We start from the raw sequence: 18,402 nt of genomic DNA on the forward strand, positions 1-18,402 counted from the left end.
AATCTCAACATCAGAGAATCAGCCAATTTCAATTGATTTTTTCAGCAGGGATCATCATTAGAAAAATCTGTTTAATAGCAGCAGCATTATCAGCTTAAGGGGGCCTCTAATTAAGGTGTAAGCAGGATACAGAAGTGAGCGCAAAAATGTCTAGTAATTATCTAACTTTGGATTAGAGAAAATGCATATTTGTATAGGTTGAATCCTGATCTGAGAGGATATTTAAAGAAATAACATCCATATAGTTTAAAAAAAGAGATGAAACAGGAGTTTTTGACAACTTAATTGCCAGAACCTTGGGTGGATAATAAATCAAAATTTTGAAAATAAAAAAAAAACTTTAAAAACAGCAAAATAATGTCTTTACTTTTAATAAATCATGACTTTATCAATAATTTCACTTTCTTTTCACCAATATAAAGAAGTTATAGCAACAAGCTTTCGATTACCAATTGTCATTCTAGAGGGAAATCCATGGGGGTTGAAAATTATATCAGGAACAAGTCCAGTCTCAGTAAATGGCAAAGACTCAACAGGCCACTTCTGACTACATATGCCTTTCTGTCCAGCTCGGCTGGCAAATTTGTCCCCAACAGAAGGAATTCGCTACAAAGAGAGATACAAAGAGAATGAAAATCATACTCACTGCAGTAACCAAATTTTACAAATCATATGTACTAAAATGCTGAATAACTTACTGGTATACTGTAAATAATGCAGGCAATTTTTACTTTTTCAGAATGAGGATTGCTGCAGAGTTTGACACTCATAACTTGAGCCGTTTCTGATCCATGAAAAGTGGTAACTTTGTAACAACATGACTCTCTGTTGTACACACTGTCAATAAAACAAGAAAGACACTAAAATATGCATGAAACTTTGATGGAGAATAACATATTACGCTGTAAAATAAATTCTCAATGTCAACCTGAAAATTGTAACATCCTGGAAATATCAGGGAAAAACCCATGAATTTCTTTTATCTTTATGAGTGGACACCCTGTATAAGATTCTTAGGCCTCATTTCTCCCATAGACCACCAAATGCCCCTCAAGATCTCAAAGATAGAAGTGCCTCTGCTTTTCAGGCATGTATGAGTGAAAATATAGGGAGGATGTAGAAGGGGTTAGTCATTTGTTGGTTTTATTATTTGGAGTGTTTCGTTAGTTACATTAAGTTACTGACACGATGGTCCTTGTTTTGATGTTCTTGTGTTACATTGCTGTTTAACTACTGATTGATGGGAGGGTTATGTCCAGTGGTGGCTCATCCACAAGAGCTGTTCTGCTGTCATATTGCCTAGGCTGTTAGTGAGAATTACCTCTCCTTGGGCAAAGTAAAATTTCACGTGTTATGAGGAAAGCAATAAACCTTATCATAATTAGGTATCACTTTTTCCAGCATGATAAGTATCCCAAAATGATATCAGAGTCCCAGAATCCAAGAAACATATCATGTCATGGCATAGCCTGGAGCCAACACAGACTGAATGGAGCTAGCCATTAAGGAACAAGGAGGTAGAGGATGGGGGCAGAATGAAGGTTAAATGAGAAATCTGGCTGTTAAGCCTGCAGCACCTATGACTGAATTTACTGAAGAGCAATACTTAAATGGCACGTACCAAATCAATGCCAGCAATTCCTGAAATCAATGATGCTATTAGGAGTGGGGATCTAGGTAGCGTGTGCAGACAATAAAGAGAAACATTGATTATTTTGTTCACTTTTTTGCACACAAGTGAAAGATATTATTGAAAAAGCTACATCCCAAAATTATCAGGGGTGTACATTTTTCAGCAGCCTTGCAAAAATACTGAATTTTTCTCATCATCACCCCAATGGATTTCAATGTTTGATTAAATATCAGAGAGAATTCCAAGGTGTTCAAACATGAGGACACAATCATAATCATTTATTTGTCCATATGCCTGTTCAGCAGATATAAGGCAAGGCAAAATATGAAGTGTAAAATTACAATGTAGAAATAGGGAGTAACCAAATTTCACAGCTGTAAAAATAAAATTAGGCACATACGATGACATTTAGTCACTTTTAGACATTTTGATGACATTTTGTCATCACATAATAAAAAAAATTTGAATCTTTTGGCAGTTGTACTTCAGATCATTGACTAAAATGATAAAATCATTTTCATACAATTGCCTTCAAAGGAGAATATAAAAGCAAAATAGTCAGGTGGATAAAGCATTTGGCTAAACATGTCCCCAATTTTAATACTGGCCACTACTTTGTGCAATCTCATCCAAAGAAATCCAAATACGTAGTATAATTTTCTGACAAGGTAACTCCATGGGAATGACGGCAAAGTGGAATGATCTGTCACACCTTCTTACCCTGAATGTGTAACTTTCACAATCCATAAAGGATAGTTCGGCATGAGTTGTACAGTCAATTACTGAAAAAGTTAAAGACTGCGGAGGGCTGAAAGAAAGAATAAAGAGTGATGAAGGTTTTCTACTGGTTTGAATTGGGATGTTGAAAAGAGGAATGAAAGATAACATACTGTAGTCACCAATCCTATTGGGATAATTTCTCCCATGCTTGAAGACAAAAGGAGAGACAAAATGATCCCTCCACCACTGTGATAAGTCTAGATTGCTATTACAATATAAGCACTTAGAAAAATTATAAAAGAATCAGACATATATTTGGAGGTCAAATCGTCAATTGAGGTTTCAGGATGTTTATTGAATGGCATGATGGTCCATTGGAGTTTCCTAAGTATGGGAAAGTTTCCTAAGTATAATTTACAAGTACTGGCCCTTTTATAAGTCCGGAATATTTAAAAATCAGGCAAAGCAGGAAAAATAAGTATGCATGCACACTAAATCAGTTGTTGTGTTTGCCAATTTATTATGCTTTTTACTCACCAGTACAAGGGATCTCTGTCATTTAACCTACAACCAACATAGGGTAAACCATCTGTATCCAAGAACCTTTCTAGATTTGGTTTTGAAGGATCTCGAGAGAATTCACTCCTAGTCTAGAACAATAAAAGGAAAGAGAACACAATAATTTATTTCCACAGAGACCAGAAATACATAAACTTTACATGCACTCTAAATGCACTGAGCATGATAAATTGTAAGAAATAGGTAGTGAAATAATGAACATATGATGTCATTATTAGTGGATAATATACAATACAAAAAAATGTAGACAAACTATGGCTTTTAAAGAACAATCCAAATAACTGTAATATTTCTAGATTTTGACAGCTTTCTTAGCTATTTGGACAGAAACTTCCTTCGCCAACCCTTAAATTATTCAATGAAATGGTCAGAGTCTGGAGTGATATTCCTGTGAGACAAAATGGAAATTGCTGAAACAATTCCCCTATGTTTAGTTTTTAGAGCTTCTTAGCACGGAGGAAGTCATAGTTCTTGCAGAACCCATACCCATATTTTCAAGATTTAGCATCATATCTGCTGAAAGAATTGTTTTCTCAGCATCACTGACAAAATAGTAAGCGCTCATGTCAACTGATCAAAATGAATATGGGTTAAGGAATAACTAAGAATGTTGTCACCTTAGACCCAACTGTTATTTATCAAACTATCACCAAGGTCTAGTCATTATCATATGACCTAACCTAAGGGTGTGCATCAGGGGGGCCACCCATTATACAAATATCATTATATAGGCAGGCACAAACTTTAAGGATGTAAGAAATACTGTAGAAATCATGGTGCTGTTATTACTTCTACAGCATTTTTTATCCTTATCACTTTTTCATTGAGTTTGTACATTAAATCAAAAAATGTTAAGACAATGGTTCAAATAACAAGGCAGTCCTTGATTAGGGAGGGCAAAGACAAAGGATTTTGCATGCTTTTTACCACGGATAAATCAAAATAACAATATGTACATCCAAAGCCATGAATTAGTCCTGTTATCTGTCACATATCAATTATTTCAAAATCTTTCTCCAAAACAATGATCTTTAAGTACTTGTAAATTCGAAAGTGTGCAAGAGTATACAAAAACACAAAAATTTTTTGTTATTATACCCAAAAGAAATATGTATGGTTTGGCATGTAGTTCATCATTCAACTGAAGAGAACTCAAGGCAACTATGCCTCTAAATATGCTTTGTTCTGGGAAGGAAGGAGAATCTGACTTCTTGAAAAAGCTTCCTGGATTGAGGCGGCAGAAATCAAGGTTTATCTGTATACTCACCCAAACAAAAGGAATGAGCAATGAAAATGTCTAAGACATTGAGAGCCAAAAATTATCTTGAGCCCCTTAGAGACAACTCCAAACATTTTCCATTTGGAATTTTTATTGGAGTTCCCCATGTGCTGCTAGTTGTTTAAGATGAGATCATCTTGGGTGAGATTAGAGCCAACTGGCAATTTTTGGTTAAATTCAAAATGTGTGATTGTGAAGAACATAAATACCAGGCCCCATTTGTTTAAATTTAAATAATAAATAATTAATTTTGCCTCACTTTCTTGAAGATTTTTACCATACCTACAATGATTTTTTGCACTTAGCATCTCGCCATTTTATTAAATACATAATAAAAAGGATTAAAATACTTGCTAAAACCATACTTCATGGAATTTACCAAGGATTAAGGATAATAAGGATATTATATGATAATAAATTTATTCAATTTTGGAGAGGAAAATGAAGGTAAGGGGGTGGTGATGATGAGAGCGGCACAGAGGGAAAAGAGAGTAGTAATCCACACATATTACATAATGGGAAGTGTGGTTTTTTAATTTTGTAAGCAAATAATTAAATATATTGCCAATACTAGCTCAAAAAGCACCAAAAAGTAAATTTAACTATTCATTTCCAAAAGCATTGAATGAACTCACCCCTTCAATTTCAGCATATTCAGCTTTAATTATGGACCCATACGCAAATCCTCTGTCGATAGATGCTTTGTTAATGATCATTGCATCTTCCATATCATAGCCCTAAAAAAAACATCATTACTATCTGTAGTATTTTGTACATCATGATCTATATACTAGAGGCCTGTTCACACAATGTATAAATAGGAAATAAACACCATATCTCAAACAACAATTAGTTCTAACAATTACAGAGCCAAAACATTTATCAGGTTCAATTAGTGGCCCTTGTGGTCACTTATTCACTAATTCAGAGCTAGGGTACTGAACCAATTTCAGAGGACCTCTCTAGGGTCTCTAATACCCTTCACCACCCTGCTCCTCTTGAAATGATAGTATGGACTCCCAAAGTAGGAAATTAATTCTTGTAAGGATCAGCTCTAAGGACAAACATGGCAGCCAAACCCATTCCATGGTACAGAAGAGGTACTTCTCTGGTTCCACTCCTTGACAAATTACTTTGGAGTAGGTTTCACTCCTCAGAACCAAACCCATTGTGGACTGGTTACAGCCACCTGAGTTCAGTTCTGATGCCATCCCTAATAGCAACCTCACCTTAATTTTTTTAAGCCTCACTACATTTCGATCACTCCATAGAAAGAAAGACATTTTTTCAGGATCAGAAACTAATTGAAGACAAAGTACCAATCTATAAACTTCAAGAGACGCCAAAATAAATTCATTTTCATCCATCACGAAAATAAATAAGTAAACAACCACAAGAAAAAGGTGAAAGCCCATGTGATTCAGGACAGATGGGGAGGAGAGGATACTGTCATTGATGTGAAGAGAATATCTCTAATTGAGATAATTAAGTGACTGTCAGCCATACTCATTTTCCCTTTTTAAATTATCCAAAGGGCACTATTTTTATGCTTCTACATTGTTTTACAATACCTTCATAGACATATTGTTTGCAAAACAATGGTGCCATTTACTTTATCAAAATGCACTCTCATGCAACAAATATAAGCCTAATTAAAAATCATACTCCACATATATCGATCATTGTTTCATTGTTTGTTTCTTGAACGCCTCGAAGTGATCAAGCTTCACATTTCTTATGTACACATAAACTAATATATAAGAATAGATCCACTAAGAAAGTGGTTGGCAAACCATGGCTTGTGAGCTATACGTGGCTCTTTGGCCCCTTGAGTGTGGCTCTTCCATAAAATACATGGAGGCATAGTTGGTGTTTATTTGTCTTAATCTTTAACCAAGTGCTCTGAAGCGAACTATTGAGAGAATATTTCGAAAAAGATAAAATGCCAATACGTATTGCCAAGTCATATCTTTGGATCATGTTCTACAATGTAATACTTCTGAGCACATGGTACCCATTGGAAAGACTAGAAGACTAGTCCTTAGTTTCTGAATTTGTAAGATAAATCTTGGAAAATCTTCCAAGGATAAATGTGACTACGGTGGTGGACTATACATCAGGAAATTATGCCCGTGATATTTTTAAATCTTAATCTTTAAGATAAAAGGAACATTGTATGCATTTTATTGTACTTCAGGTACATAAAAAATGGCAGTATAGTTTATTACTTACTTTATTTGCCTTTTGAAACAAAAGTATAATCTAATGCTACTATAATAGTAACAAATTATCTTCCCTGTTTTATCATTTTGAATCGGACGCTATACTTCCTGTTAATAAATTATAATCTGGGGACACAAATGCTCCCAGGAAACAACAAATTACATGCTGTTCCTGAACACTGTTTCTAAACATAATATTGTCTGATGTTATTCAGAATCCTCCGGCATATATACCTACACCGTTTGTGGTGTCAAAACAAAGTGTTTGTAATGATCAACCAATGTCTTCTGCAGAACTCCTTCGCTTTATCCCCATTTCTTGTTCTGAAACCCTAGTCCCCCAACCTCACCACCTTTTGGTGGCGTGGTGGGGGACTTTGGTGGTGAAGCATTGAGTCCGCCTTCTTTCTTATGCCATGTTCCAACTATAAAATGTTTCCCTCCAGAAAAACCTGCAATCACATCCTCTTTGATCGTATGTCCTGTCAACTTCTTGCTCCCTATGATGACTTGTGGGCACGTAGACCTGAGCAATGACCATGTTTGCTGGTTCAGCTTTTACTTCTAATTATAATATTCTATCGGTCACTTGCTCTTTGCCAACTAAGCTTCTTGCTACCTTTTTGTACAATATTATAGCTAACCTTCACTGACTCTCTTCCCCTCTGCTGCATTTCTCTATTTTAAGTGTGTACAAAAAGTTTTCAAACTTTGTAAATAGCATGCCGCCAGTTGGTTATTTTTTAATGCACTTGGAGGTGGTGTGCCCATGGAAACTTCCTGAATAACAGCCTTCAACCACTTGTTAATTAGTTATGACGAGTAAGGTGACGAACATTCCCAAACATGATCAGCATCGACTGATGATCCCCACATCGAGAAAGTGAACGATCTTGTTAAAAGTAAATCAACATTCGACTGTAAGGACTTGCAGAAGAGTGTGGTATCTCGATAGATTTTTACTATGAAATCCTGACTGAAAAATTGAGGATGCATCGACTTTGTGTCTCACCTGATGACAGCAGACCAGAAACAATATTGAGTTCAAGTCTGCCAAGAACTGTTTAATCGAGCTGACAAGGATGAAACCTTGTCCAGGATCATTTCACGTGATGAGTCATGCATGAGTTAATGGATATGACATTGAAACAAAAGTGCCATCTTCACAAGATTGATAAAACTTCCCCCTGCCCCAAAAAAGATTAATAGAACAGAGGACATTAAAGATGCTAAGACAGTAATAATAAAGACAATGGTACAGATAAGACACACTATACTGTTGTTCATACGTGTTGCTCTGACTGGTTAAAACTCACCTTTGATAATCTTTAAATGAAAAATGCTACCTAAATATACAATTCCACATGGAATTTATAGTCATGTTTTGCTCAAAATATGGATGGATGGAAATGGTATGAAGCTGTTGTCCAGGTGGCCATCTGAAGTAATCATCTGTATTAGGATGTCATCAGTTTAATATATAAAGGAGTCAACAAAAAACCTTGCTACTGAACTGAAGATGCATCTTGCTGTAATTTCTGGTGGATTAACTTCCCAATTGCAGCCTTTGGATATTTCATTCAATAAACTATTCAAGGGATTTATGCATGAAGAGCAGATAAAGTGGAAAGGGGCACCAACTCATGATGTCACACCCATGGGAAGAATAAAATGGCCGTTGATGCCAAGTGTTCGAAAGTGAGTGACAAAGTTTGGCAGAAAGTTAAAAGTGAGACTATTAGAATGACTTTAAAAATTGTGGTAATAGCATTGCGCTACATGGAAGTGAAGAAGGCATTATGTATGAGGAAAGTAACAATTCCAGTATAAATAACTGCATACATGATTTTAGCAGCATTGATGATGATTTTCTGGGATTTTACGATGAATAGACATTTATATAGTCACTCACTTTTTAATGTAACAATTCCATTCTCTTTGTGAAATGTTTCACACAGAAGACAAACATTGCAGGGATATTGTGAACATTTTCACAAGGTCAGACATTTGTGTAAGAGCAAGTGCACCAATAGTTGCTATCAATAATCCTAAGGTGATATATCTCTGAATGTAAAACAATTATCCTTAAAGAATGATTCTTAGTCCACACATTAAAAGGCATCAAAAATGAAAAAATAAAATACTGTATATCTTACTGTATAAGATATGACAGCAACTATAGCATTGGTCCCTTGTGGGTAGTTGTCCATGTTCATAACTTCATGGTGGCTAGTGCGAAATAAAGGAGAAGATGGTGTTTGCAGCCTATACAATTTACCTTCTCCTTGTACTTGCCAATTGTGACATGGAGTTCCCATGGTTTGTTTTGCCATCTGCGAATAAAAAAATAAAAAAAATGTAATGAATATGAACAAAACCACATGTATTTCACACTCCAGTATATTTAATTTCAAATAGCACATTTTGCGAAAAATCTACCAAAAATAATGTGTTTCTATTTTTTCCTAAGGACTTATTGAATTCCTATTTATAAGGCTCTACAATAATATTCTATGCTTCAGTAATTTTAATGCACTCAAAATATATATTACCTTGCAGTGGTCCATTAAAGACATAAAAAAGGTAATATTTTTTTTAAACACATACTAACCTGGCATTGGTACATATTCCTTGGACTCTGGTTACAGTCCGGCATTGGTATCAAACATGCCAGATTGCTTAGGAAGTCAGTCAGTGATAGTTCTTGATGTGTAGTGACCTGGGAGTGGTAGAAATAATTTAATGGAGGGAAAAAGTCACAGGAAATAGTCATAATTTTTTTTCTAGTTACTAACCCCATCATAAGCCTCACTTGGAGTAAGGCACACATTAAGGTAAACCTGTTCAAAAGTGCCAATCATTTCTATTGCCTGAGCAGCTAAATTCAATACAGGTCTCATTAGACGTGCAGTAGATGTAAAAATATAGAGCCCTGGATATTGTCCCTTTAGTTTCCGTTCAATTAGCACTATTTCTGTCATCTTCGGAACCTAAAAAAGTAAAAATAAATTATATCTGAGGTTTCAGAGGAAAACAATTAGTAATATCTGATTAACACACAAATGCAGTCATAGTTAAAGTATACACAAGGCATTTGACAATTGTATGAGGTTGAAATGGAGGATACTTTCTCAAACTTGTCTGTGATCCACCACTCATTGTTTTTAAAATTCTTGGTGACCCAAAAGAGTCATTTCATTTTTACAAGGTCTGTCCCAAAAATAAATAGAATGATTTTTTTCTGCTGACACGGATGGTTGGATTGGGGAGCTTTGTGGCGGACAAAGTCGTGGGAGATCTTGGGAGGGCAATGTGACTTCTCAGTTGTCTGCAGGCACTACAATACCTGGGTCATAGCTTAACTGGACCCATGTTGAGGATTGAATCAAGAATTCATTACTCCATATTCCATGGAGCAACAATACACAAAAAAATATTAGGCTAAGCTCAGAAAATTGGGTTCGGAGACCATGCACATAGATAAGAATGCTTACAGAGCATGTCACAAGATAATCTGGGAGGGAAGAGAGTGTTTTGACAATGAGGAATGCCCTGGGCGTCCATCAACAATGCAGTGCGATGAAAATGCACAAAAAGTTAGACATTCTCAATCCTGATTGATGCCTAAGTGCCAAAATGTTAGCAGAAAAGTGCAATATTCTGAAAACCACAGTGAAAATGCATTCTTACTGAAGATTTAGCCATAAGAAAGGTGTGAGCCAAGATGGTCCCAAAGATGCTGTCCTAAGATTAGAAGGCTGCTTGTGTGACAATCTCACATGGTTTCTTGGACTGCAGCAAAAGTGACCCGAGGAACATGGTTACTTCTGACGAGACATGGGCCACTGAGTATGACCGCAAGTCAAAAAGAAAAATGTTGAGTGGCATACAAAGACTTCCCTGGGTCTGAAATAGGTAAGGATGAACAAGTTCTCAGTGAAGGCGATGCTCATGGTCTTTCATGACTCAAAGGGAATTAGCCACAAAGAGTTTGTACCTCAGGGACAGACAGTGAAGACTAAATTTCAAATGGGAGTCCTCGAAAGGCTGCTCAAAGAGTACAACTACAGGCTGCACCACGACAACGTGCAACCCTACAATTCAGTGTGATGGAGTACCTGGCCAAGCAAAATCTACCCCCATGGCCTTATTTAGTCTTATCTCCCTTAACACCCTTTCTATCTCATCATTGAGTACATCTGGACCTAAGCTATCATCTACGTCATGTTCCTTTTCTACATCTAACCTTGTTGGCCTGAGTTCTTTACCATACTATTCTTCTATATATTCCTTCCATCTCTCTTGGATCTTTTCTGTTTCAACTATTATCTTACCCAACTTATCTCTTAACTGTTAGCATAGTGTTGCCCATCTCAATTTATTATTTCACTCTTTGTACTTCCTTCTGTCTAGCTCCATGGTTACATTCTTCCATTTTCTCCTCTCATCCATCTTTGTAATCATCTCATCCATGATCCATGGATGGGATGATGGATGAGATGGGACCTGGTTTCCATGTCCTTTTCCTGTTAACAGTCGCTGCAGTTTCTTTGGCAGCTTTCAATATCCCTTTCTTGAGGCATTCCCATTTTTGTTCAACTGTACTTAGCTCTTTACCATCATCCATGATTTTCTGTACAGCCTGCTGATTCTCCTTCCTTGTCAATCCATTTAATGCTTCTACATTCCAGTTTTTAACCCGCTGCCCCTGCCTCTTTTTGAGACGAACGCTACATTTCATAACAAATAAATTGTGGTCAGAGTCTGCATCCGCTCCCAGGAAGCTGTGCAAATTGATCACACTGTTCCTAAACCTGTACCTTACCAGAATATAATCTAACTGATACCTTTCTGAGTCACCTGGCATTTTCCATGTATACCCACGCCTTTTATGATTTCTAAACTAAGTGTTGGTGATAACTAACCCCTGTCTCCTGCAGAACTCAATTGCTTTCTCCTCGCAGTCATTCCTATCGAAATAATGGAAGTTTAGTTCCATAATTAGGCTTTTACCACATTGTCTAAGTGCCCTAAATTATCTCATTGTGCCTCATATATTTCTGGCATTTAGTCATCCCTTTCATGTTTGATACATAAAATTTTCTAATAATTTTAATTCAATTTGAGGCAAGCTCAAATGCATGCTTTCCAATCCTTTTTATATCAAATTTCATAGCTATTAATTAACAAATCATTGAAAAATGATGCATGTATCAATAAATTTAATCTTCAAACAAACCTTAATCCCAGCCACCTTCAGCATGCGTAGCTGTCTTTCCAAATTTCGAGCTTTTCCTTCTGGAATGTACCCCAACAGACGTCCATTTAGCATGATCTCAAGCAATGGTACTTTTGGATATGGTCCATTGCCCAATGGAAGCATCCCCAAAGAAGTTAATAAACTTGGAAATTCTTTCATTATCCACTGTAATGGAGGTTGGCAGACAACATGACACTTCTTGGTGAGGTGATTCAGAAGACCACAAGGTGTTCCATCAGGGGTGTGAACAGGACAAAGAAACCCTATGCCAAGGAAAAAAATAAACTAAATTTGAAACTGAATTGTAGAAACAAAGAAATTATCATATAAGATCACTTTCTATAGTGAGATAATACACATCTTTATGTGCACACATCAATATCAAAGATTGAAATTTAATAAAAACTATGCAGAAGCAGCTGATCTTTAAATGCTCAAAAGACTGGTGACTTAAGAAAAATATCCAATTTTGGCATGGAGTGAAGTGTAAATTTATGAATATTAACTTTTTATTTCCACGGGAAATTTTTTAGCATAAAGTTTAAAAAATTATGTATTTTTGCCAAATAGAATGGATCTTTATACATTTATCTAGATCCATTATATTTTACCAAATGAAAACTGATTTATACAGAAATAAAGAGCCATTTACAAAATTATTATGGGATGCTTTTCCTTAAAAAGGATGAGGACAATTTCTTCACTTTGTTGGGGTGATTTTTCTTTCCTTCCATGATGGGGTACCTTCAAGTTTGAGGATGCATTTATGTACTAGAAAAATGTAAGCAATAAAAAGTGCAGTCAACTTTCAAATAAAGAAAAAGTATCATCATCTCCATTATAATTTGTGAACTGAACTAAGATAATTCTTACTTTGAGAGACATAACATGTTTTAAAGATTACATTTCTACTTTTATCTCATTTTTGGACCTCCAGTTTTCCCACATCCGGTAAGATACCAGTTTTTCTGGCTCGCACAAACCAGTATTTATCAAAAGAATTTTCATTGTGTCTGAAGAGCCAGTGAAGCCTCTTCTCTTCTACACATGACCGATAACTAATTATTTTCTTAGAGCAAAAGTTACCATTGACCAACAATGATCCAAATTTTAGATGAACTCAAATGAATATTTCTCTTATTTTTTAATAGTGCCCTATATACAATAAAACTGTTCACTCAGGAAGTCAATGAAATAATAAAAAAGTGTTATTCACTATTGATGTGAGTTTTTCTGATGTTGCATTCGGATAAGTATTATTCAAAAATATCAGCACTGCCCATGCTAGCAATGCCCAGCGCAATACCTAGTGTACTCTATACCCTAATAACTTTCTGAAATTTGCTGGATGTGCTTTCTACTGACAAAGCATAAAGATATTTTCTATCATCTGGCCATTTGTATACAGTAATATCTCCAGCCATGATACATTCAATATTCATCTTTTCCATATTATTTTTCTGAGTTCACCATCAGTAAAATATTTATGGCTTAGCCAAATGTTTCCACCAGCAAATAATTTTTTTTCAAAAGCTCAACTATTAGCCACCAAGAAGAAAAAATATCAAACATAAGACACTAGAGTAATCCCTCAAGACTTTTTTCTGAGCCTATAAACACTTTTCCCCCAAACATCTTTGTGATATGTCCTTTTGAATCCTTTCATTTACATACATCAAATGAAAATCTGTAGCCGGTAACATCACAATACATCATCTATAATACAATTGTTGCAAAAAATGTAAACTTTGTCGCATACCACTTCATGATGGGTTAAAATCATATTGATGATAGAATCATAGCAACAATGAAGGAAGAGGGCTTGTTTTAAATGGGAGTCAGACCACACTCTTGTCAACAAAATTACATTTAAATTTACATGAGCAAAGAACTTAAAATGGATTAATTTTAAAATTGCAAAATGTTTTAAAGTTTTTGATTAAAAAAAATAAATTCCAATAACTATTACAAGTTGTAAATTTTCACAATTTTTTCATTGTGTTGAAAATTCATAATTTTGCAACTGGGCCAAAATTTTACATAATTACACCTGTTATTAAAAAATTCATTCATGCAAGGTGCAGGTGCATAATGGTAGAATTTTTAGGAGAAGAATTTGGATCATGGAAACAAAAGTTTTAACTGAGAGATAAAAACTCATGAAGATTTAAGTCATCATAATAATGAATACTCCTCTGGAAAAATGAAAAAGGTGTTGCAAAACTTGTGTTTTTGCTAAAATGTACATAGTCTATTTAGTACGATGATCTTAAAACTGATTTAAATAAAACTGAGGCAATGCAAAATTGCACGGGCGTTGTTGCCAAAATTGTTATCTAGCATGAACTAAATCAAGTTGTTAAATATGAAATTATATAGGTGGTTCATACTTTTTACGGTTCTTCTATAGGTCCTCTGTTATTGCGATTGGTTGGTCACAGGAGCTTCAAACATAATTGGTGTGACACAATGGGAAATTTTAGAAAAACTGCGATCTATCTAAAGAGACCCAAATGAAGAAATCAATGCTGAGGTGAGTTTATGCTTCAGTCAATGATGACAGACAGAAATATGTATTGCAACACCAAGAAGAATTATTCCATTCAGTCTGTTTTCTCTCTTACCACTTAGGGATTTATATTTCACTGATTCATATTCACTCATCCAGTTCTTCCCTTCACTCTCTATGCACTCCCCCAATCACTCTTATACACACACCTCCAACTACCACATCAAATTCCAAGGAATTAATATTATTAGTTGAATTTGTTTTCACTTTTAACTCCTGCTTCCTCATTTTCCTCTCCTGTGAGCCTTCTAAAATAATTTAATTTGCTGTAATTAGTGATTTAACTAAAAACTTTAAAAAGGTTTAAGTAATTTGGCAAATTAAACATTGGCAATTGTACTTATTTTGGATACAAATAAACTCATAGAAAAATTAGGGGGAATTATATATTTTCCTTCCATTTGAACATATCCTGATGCTATGATCAATATGGAGTAACACTATCTAGAAGGGTATAACAAAATAAGGCTATTTTTCTATGAACGTCCAGCAAGAAAAATTGATAAAATATGACACATACCCCACGACTCCGGTAGCAGCTTCCTTGCTTCAGTGCTTCTCATCTCGACAAAAAAGGATCCACGGTGAACAGCTCGAAAATGGGACATATACCTCAACCGGTTTATATTCTCTGCCATTATAACCAAACCTAAAAATACAAGATATTTTCAACCATATAATTATCTCCATATAGTAACAAGATATATCTGCGAATACAATCAGCAGAAAATACAATACCAAACCAGTGTTCCAAACATTACTGTTATAATGCTAAGCATTATTCCAATGCATTATTTCTCTATTGCACAGCCACAATACCACATTATTTTGATTCAGTCTAGTTTCAAATATTATGCAAGTCAAAGCTAAGAACAGAGGAGAAACAAAGCCCCAAAGAAAGGATAGGACTTTGCAAGATTTCAATATGAACTAATTGAAATATGCCTAAAATAAAATTTGAAGGCACGGTCCATTCCCATGAACAAATTGGTTATTTTGAAATATTTCTCCAAAATAATTTATGTAAATAATCATTTATATAAGACAAAATTGTGCATTTCTCCACATTTCTGGCAAAGAGAAACTATATTTCCCTTTAAACAAATAACCTCTGGCCATACAGTTAATAGTCAACATGAAATCTTGGACACAACATTAATGGAGACAGATAGAATAATTGAATAATGAATGTCAACATTAAAAGTAATAAGCGAATAGATGATTTTTCATAGCTTGGTAAAGAATTTGCTTAGGATTACCATAGGCAAAGAGATTGTAGAGTTTAGAGATTAAATATCATGTGAATTCCGATGCAATGTTGCAGGTATCCCAAAAGTTTCCTAGTCTCACCAATAACAAAGTTGCGAGTTTAACAGCTGAATGCAATGGGGCACATTAACACACTTCTCCAGCCATTAACCCAATTCATTTTTGTATAAGGTTTAACTATAACTAATCAGTTCTTAACCTTTATGCTGCTGAAGACCAAGTCCTGACTGAGTGACAACATTTCCAGTGCTGATAAATGACTCCATTGCAGCTTCCAGTGTTCCGCTTCTTTTAGCAGCTCTTTGGACATCAGCTACATAAATCATTGAAGACAATTGAAATGTCACTAATAATATTATTGTGGTATGCTTCTATTGTTAATCATAAGTTGGGTTTTTACTTTGTTTTGTATCCAAAGCAGTAAGTGGCAACATCTAAGACATACATCAAGATTTATTGAAAATAAAATCTTAAGATATACAACCGATCAGAAAAGCACTAATAGTGTGGAATCAAGAAATGCAAGATTTTTTAGAGAAATACACACAGGAAATGACAAAATCATATCACTTTATATGAGGCCACAATAACCTTTTTCCGAATTTTCAATATTTTTCTGATGAAGTAGAACATACAGAAAGAGATTCCAAATATCTCATGTCTTTTGTTACTTTAACTAGTTCCTTCTTAAACTTAAATCAGATTGTCTTGCTTGGAAAATAAATGATTCATCACAAACTTCATTGGTTTTCAATTTTTTTAGCTTTAAGTAGAAAATAGAAATGGGGCCAATGGTACAATTGTGTTATAGAAGCACTGCGATGTATCAAAAATCATGTCTCTTATGATTAATTCACAGAATTACCGTACATATTTGATGGCATATAATAAGCACCTCTTTTTTCCAAAATTATGGTTAAAAACTCACCCCATCTCATAAGCAAAAGTACAAACTTCATGGGTTAATGTTCAATATAGTACGTTATTTTTACCCCAAATTGTCAGTGATACCTATTTTGATTCCATTGTATTTAGATCATATTTATTATTGAATTAAAGAATGTTATAGTTATTAGGATTGCTCTCATTGAGCTCATCAATGTGATATGATGTGAATATTATGTTGCTAGCTCCTGCCATGTTGAAAGAGGTACGAGCAAGATATCAAATGAACTTGATTGCATTATAACACAACCGATCATAAAATATCAGTGTGGAACTAACAAGAAACAAAAAATTTAAGTTGGTAAGATGTCATGGCTTCACACGAACTGTTGGCCTGTTTTTTTCTTGGATGAGCCCTACTGAAATTAAGGTGCACCTTATACACAGTCAAATATGGTATGCTCATACTTAGACACAAACCCATTTAAAGTTAAACCCCTAGTAGCAATATTGTAAATACCCAGTGTGAGAGTAACTCTTGAATTGCTTGGATTTATTTGCTTCAAAATCATCATTCTGATAACACCAAGTAAATTCTGCATTTTTTCTTTTAGAATCTGTAAAAGTAGAAAAAGTTAAAATATTAAACATAAGATGATGCTACAAATTATCATAGGGTATACTAAGTAATTATTTGGAAACCATCACATTCAAACGAAATAGATCCATGTCTTAACATTAATGGAGTAAAAAGAGTAATTTACTTGCAAATAAAGATGGCCACCAAGCAAAACTTCCTGCATTGCAACGGAATCTGTACCATCTGGACCACATTCTTCTTGCACATATGAAAATAATTTCCTCATCATGTACACCAAAGCATAAAATTTATCTTCCAGTTCTTTTAGGTGTATTAACAAACAGCACCTATAAAAAGAAAATACAAGACAAAAGAGCATATTTCTTCATTTTCTTTCTGCACACAAGTTTTATTACTTATTTAATTAATTCAGGACTTTTACAAGCATATAGGAGAATAGTGGGCCACGGTGGTCCAGGGGGTAGGGCGTTGGACTACTGACCGAAGGGCCCGGATTTGATTCCCTCACAAGCCTCTCAGGGCACCCTCGGCTATACCCAAGCTATGTGATTTTTCGGGTACCACATCTTCCTAGGAAAACCATAACCGGCACAGGGAAAGGAACTGGCCCCCCCTACCCTGATATGTGAGTTTCACATGCAATACTGGGTGAACTCTACCATCACCTACCAAACCGACCTTTGGGTTGATTACTGTGTCTATGGTTTCTTTTAGAGGACAATTAGGAAATTAACTTTTTCATTAAGTAGCATAGAATTTTCAACGCTGATAAATAATACACAAACAAATAAAATGACAATGGTACTTCAGCGCAAGTTGAAAAAATATTTTTTTAAATCAACTTCACAGCAGGGATCATAAATCAGGGTTGGCCATTAAAATAAGTATTGAAATGTTTTATGCATAAATATATTAAAAGATTTTGTACTTTTACAGACTTAATTTTAAGATACAATACATTTCACTGATTTGTGGCATCATCAAATAATCAGTGCCCAGATCTGAAGCTGTACTTAGAGCTCAAGATTTAGGGAACTACTGCATTCAAGCATAAATTAAAAAGATATCTACAATGTAACAAGTTCTACTTGATTGACTAATATCTCAACAATATTCCTGCTCTTTGAGTCCATATTTGTAGTTAATAGCAATGCCCTTGGTCTAATTTTTATTATTGCTCCGTGATTTTTACTGGATGTTTGTGAGTACGTTACATTTAATGTGTGTTTTTTTTGCTACATTTAATGTAATTGCTAGTACCATATTTTGCATCTCAATTGAGCCTATATGCATTTTACTCCTTTTTGACGTGCCTTATATCATACACATACACCATCTACCAGGTAATTTTGTTATATGACCTTTGGAGAAATATGAGGTGTTAT

At 34.9% G+C, this 18,402-nt stretch overlaps 1 protein-coding gene across 3 annotated transcripts in view; it reads right to left on the reverse strand.

Annotated features, from left to right (window-relative positions):
- Polr1B (RNA polymerase I subunit Rpl135) overlaps positions 1-18,402 on the reverse strand; it is a 52,789-nt gene that overhangs the window by 18,046 nt on the left and 16,341 nt on the right. For all 3 annotated transcript variants that reach the window (XM_071585241.1, XM_071585239.1, XM_071585240.1), the window contains exons 7-18: positions 17,181-17,343; positions 16,937-17,033; positions 15,731-15,844; positions 14,783-14,911; positions 11,673-11,956; positions 9,229-9,423; positions 9,045-9,152; positions 8,590-8,766; positions 4,847-4,948; positions 2,891-3,003; positions 699-837; positions 450-606 (exon numbers count right to left, since the gene is read on the reverse strand). In XM_071585241.1, coding sequence (XP_071441342.1) covers positions 450-606; positions 699-837; positions 2,891-3,003; positions 4,847-4,948; positions 8,590-8,766; positions 9,045-9,152; positions 9,229-9,423; positions 11,673-11,956; positions 14,783-14,911; positions 15,731-15,844; positions 16,937-17,033; positions 17,181-17,343 — 1,778 coding nt within the window. The remainder of the gene's footprint in view (positions 1-449; positions 607-698; positions 838-2,890; positions 3,004-4,846; positions 4,949-8,589; positions 8,767-9,044; positions 9,153-9,228; positions 9,424-11,672; positions 11,957-14,782; positions 14,912-15,730; positions 15,845-16,936; positions 17,034-17,180; positions 17,344-18,402) is intronic.

This window comes from Hetaerina americana, unplaced genomic scaffold (assembly GCF_022747635.1).
Source record: "Hetaerina americana unplaced genomic scaffold, ioHetAmer1.1.p SCAF_2, whole genome shotgun sequence".
NCBI lineage: Eukaryota > Metazoa > Arthropoda > Insecta > Odonata > Calopterygidae > Hetaerina > Hetaerina americana.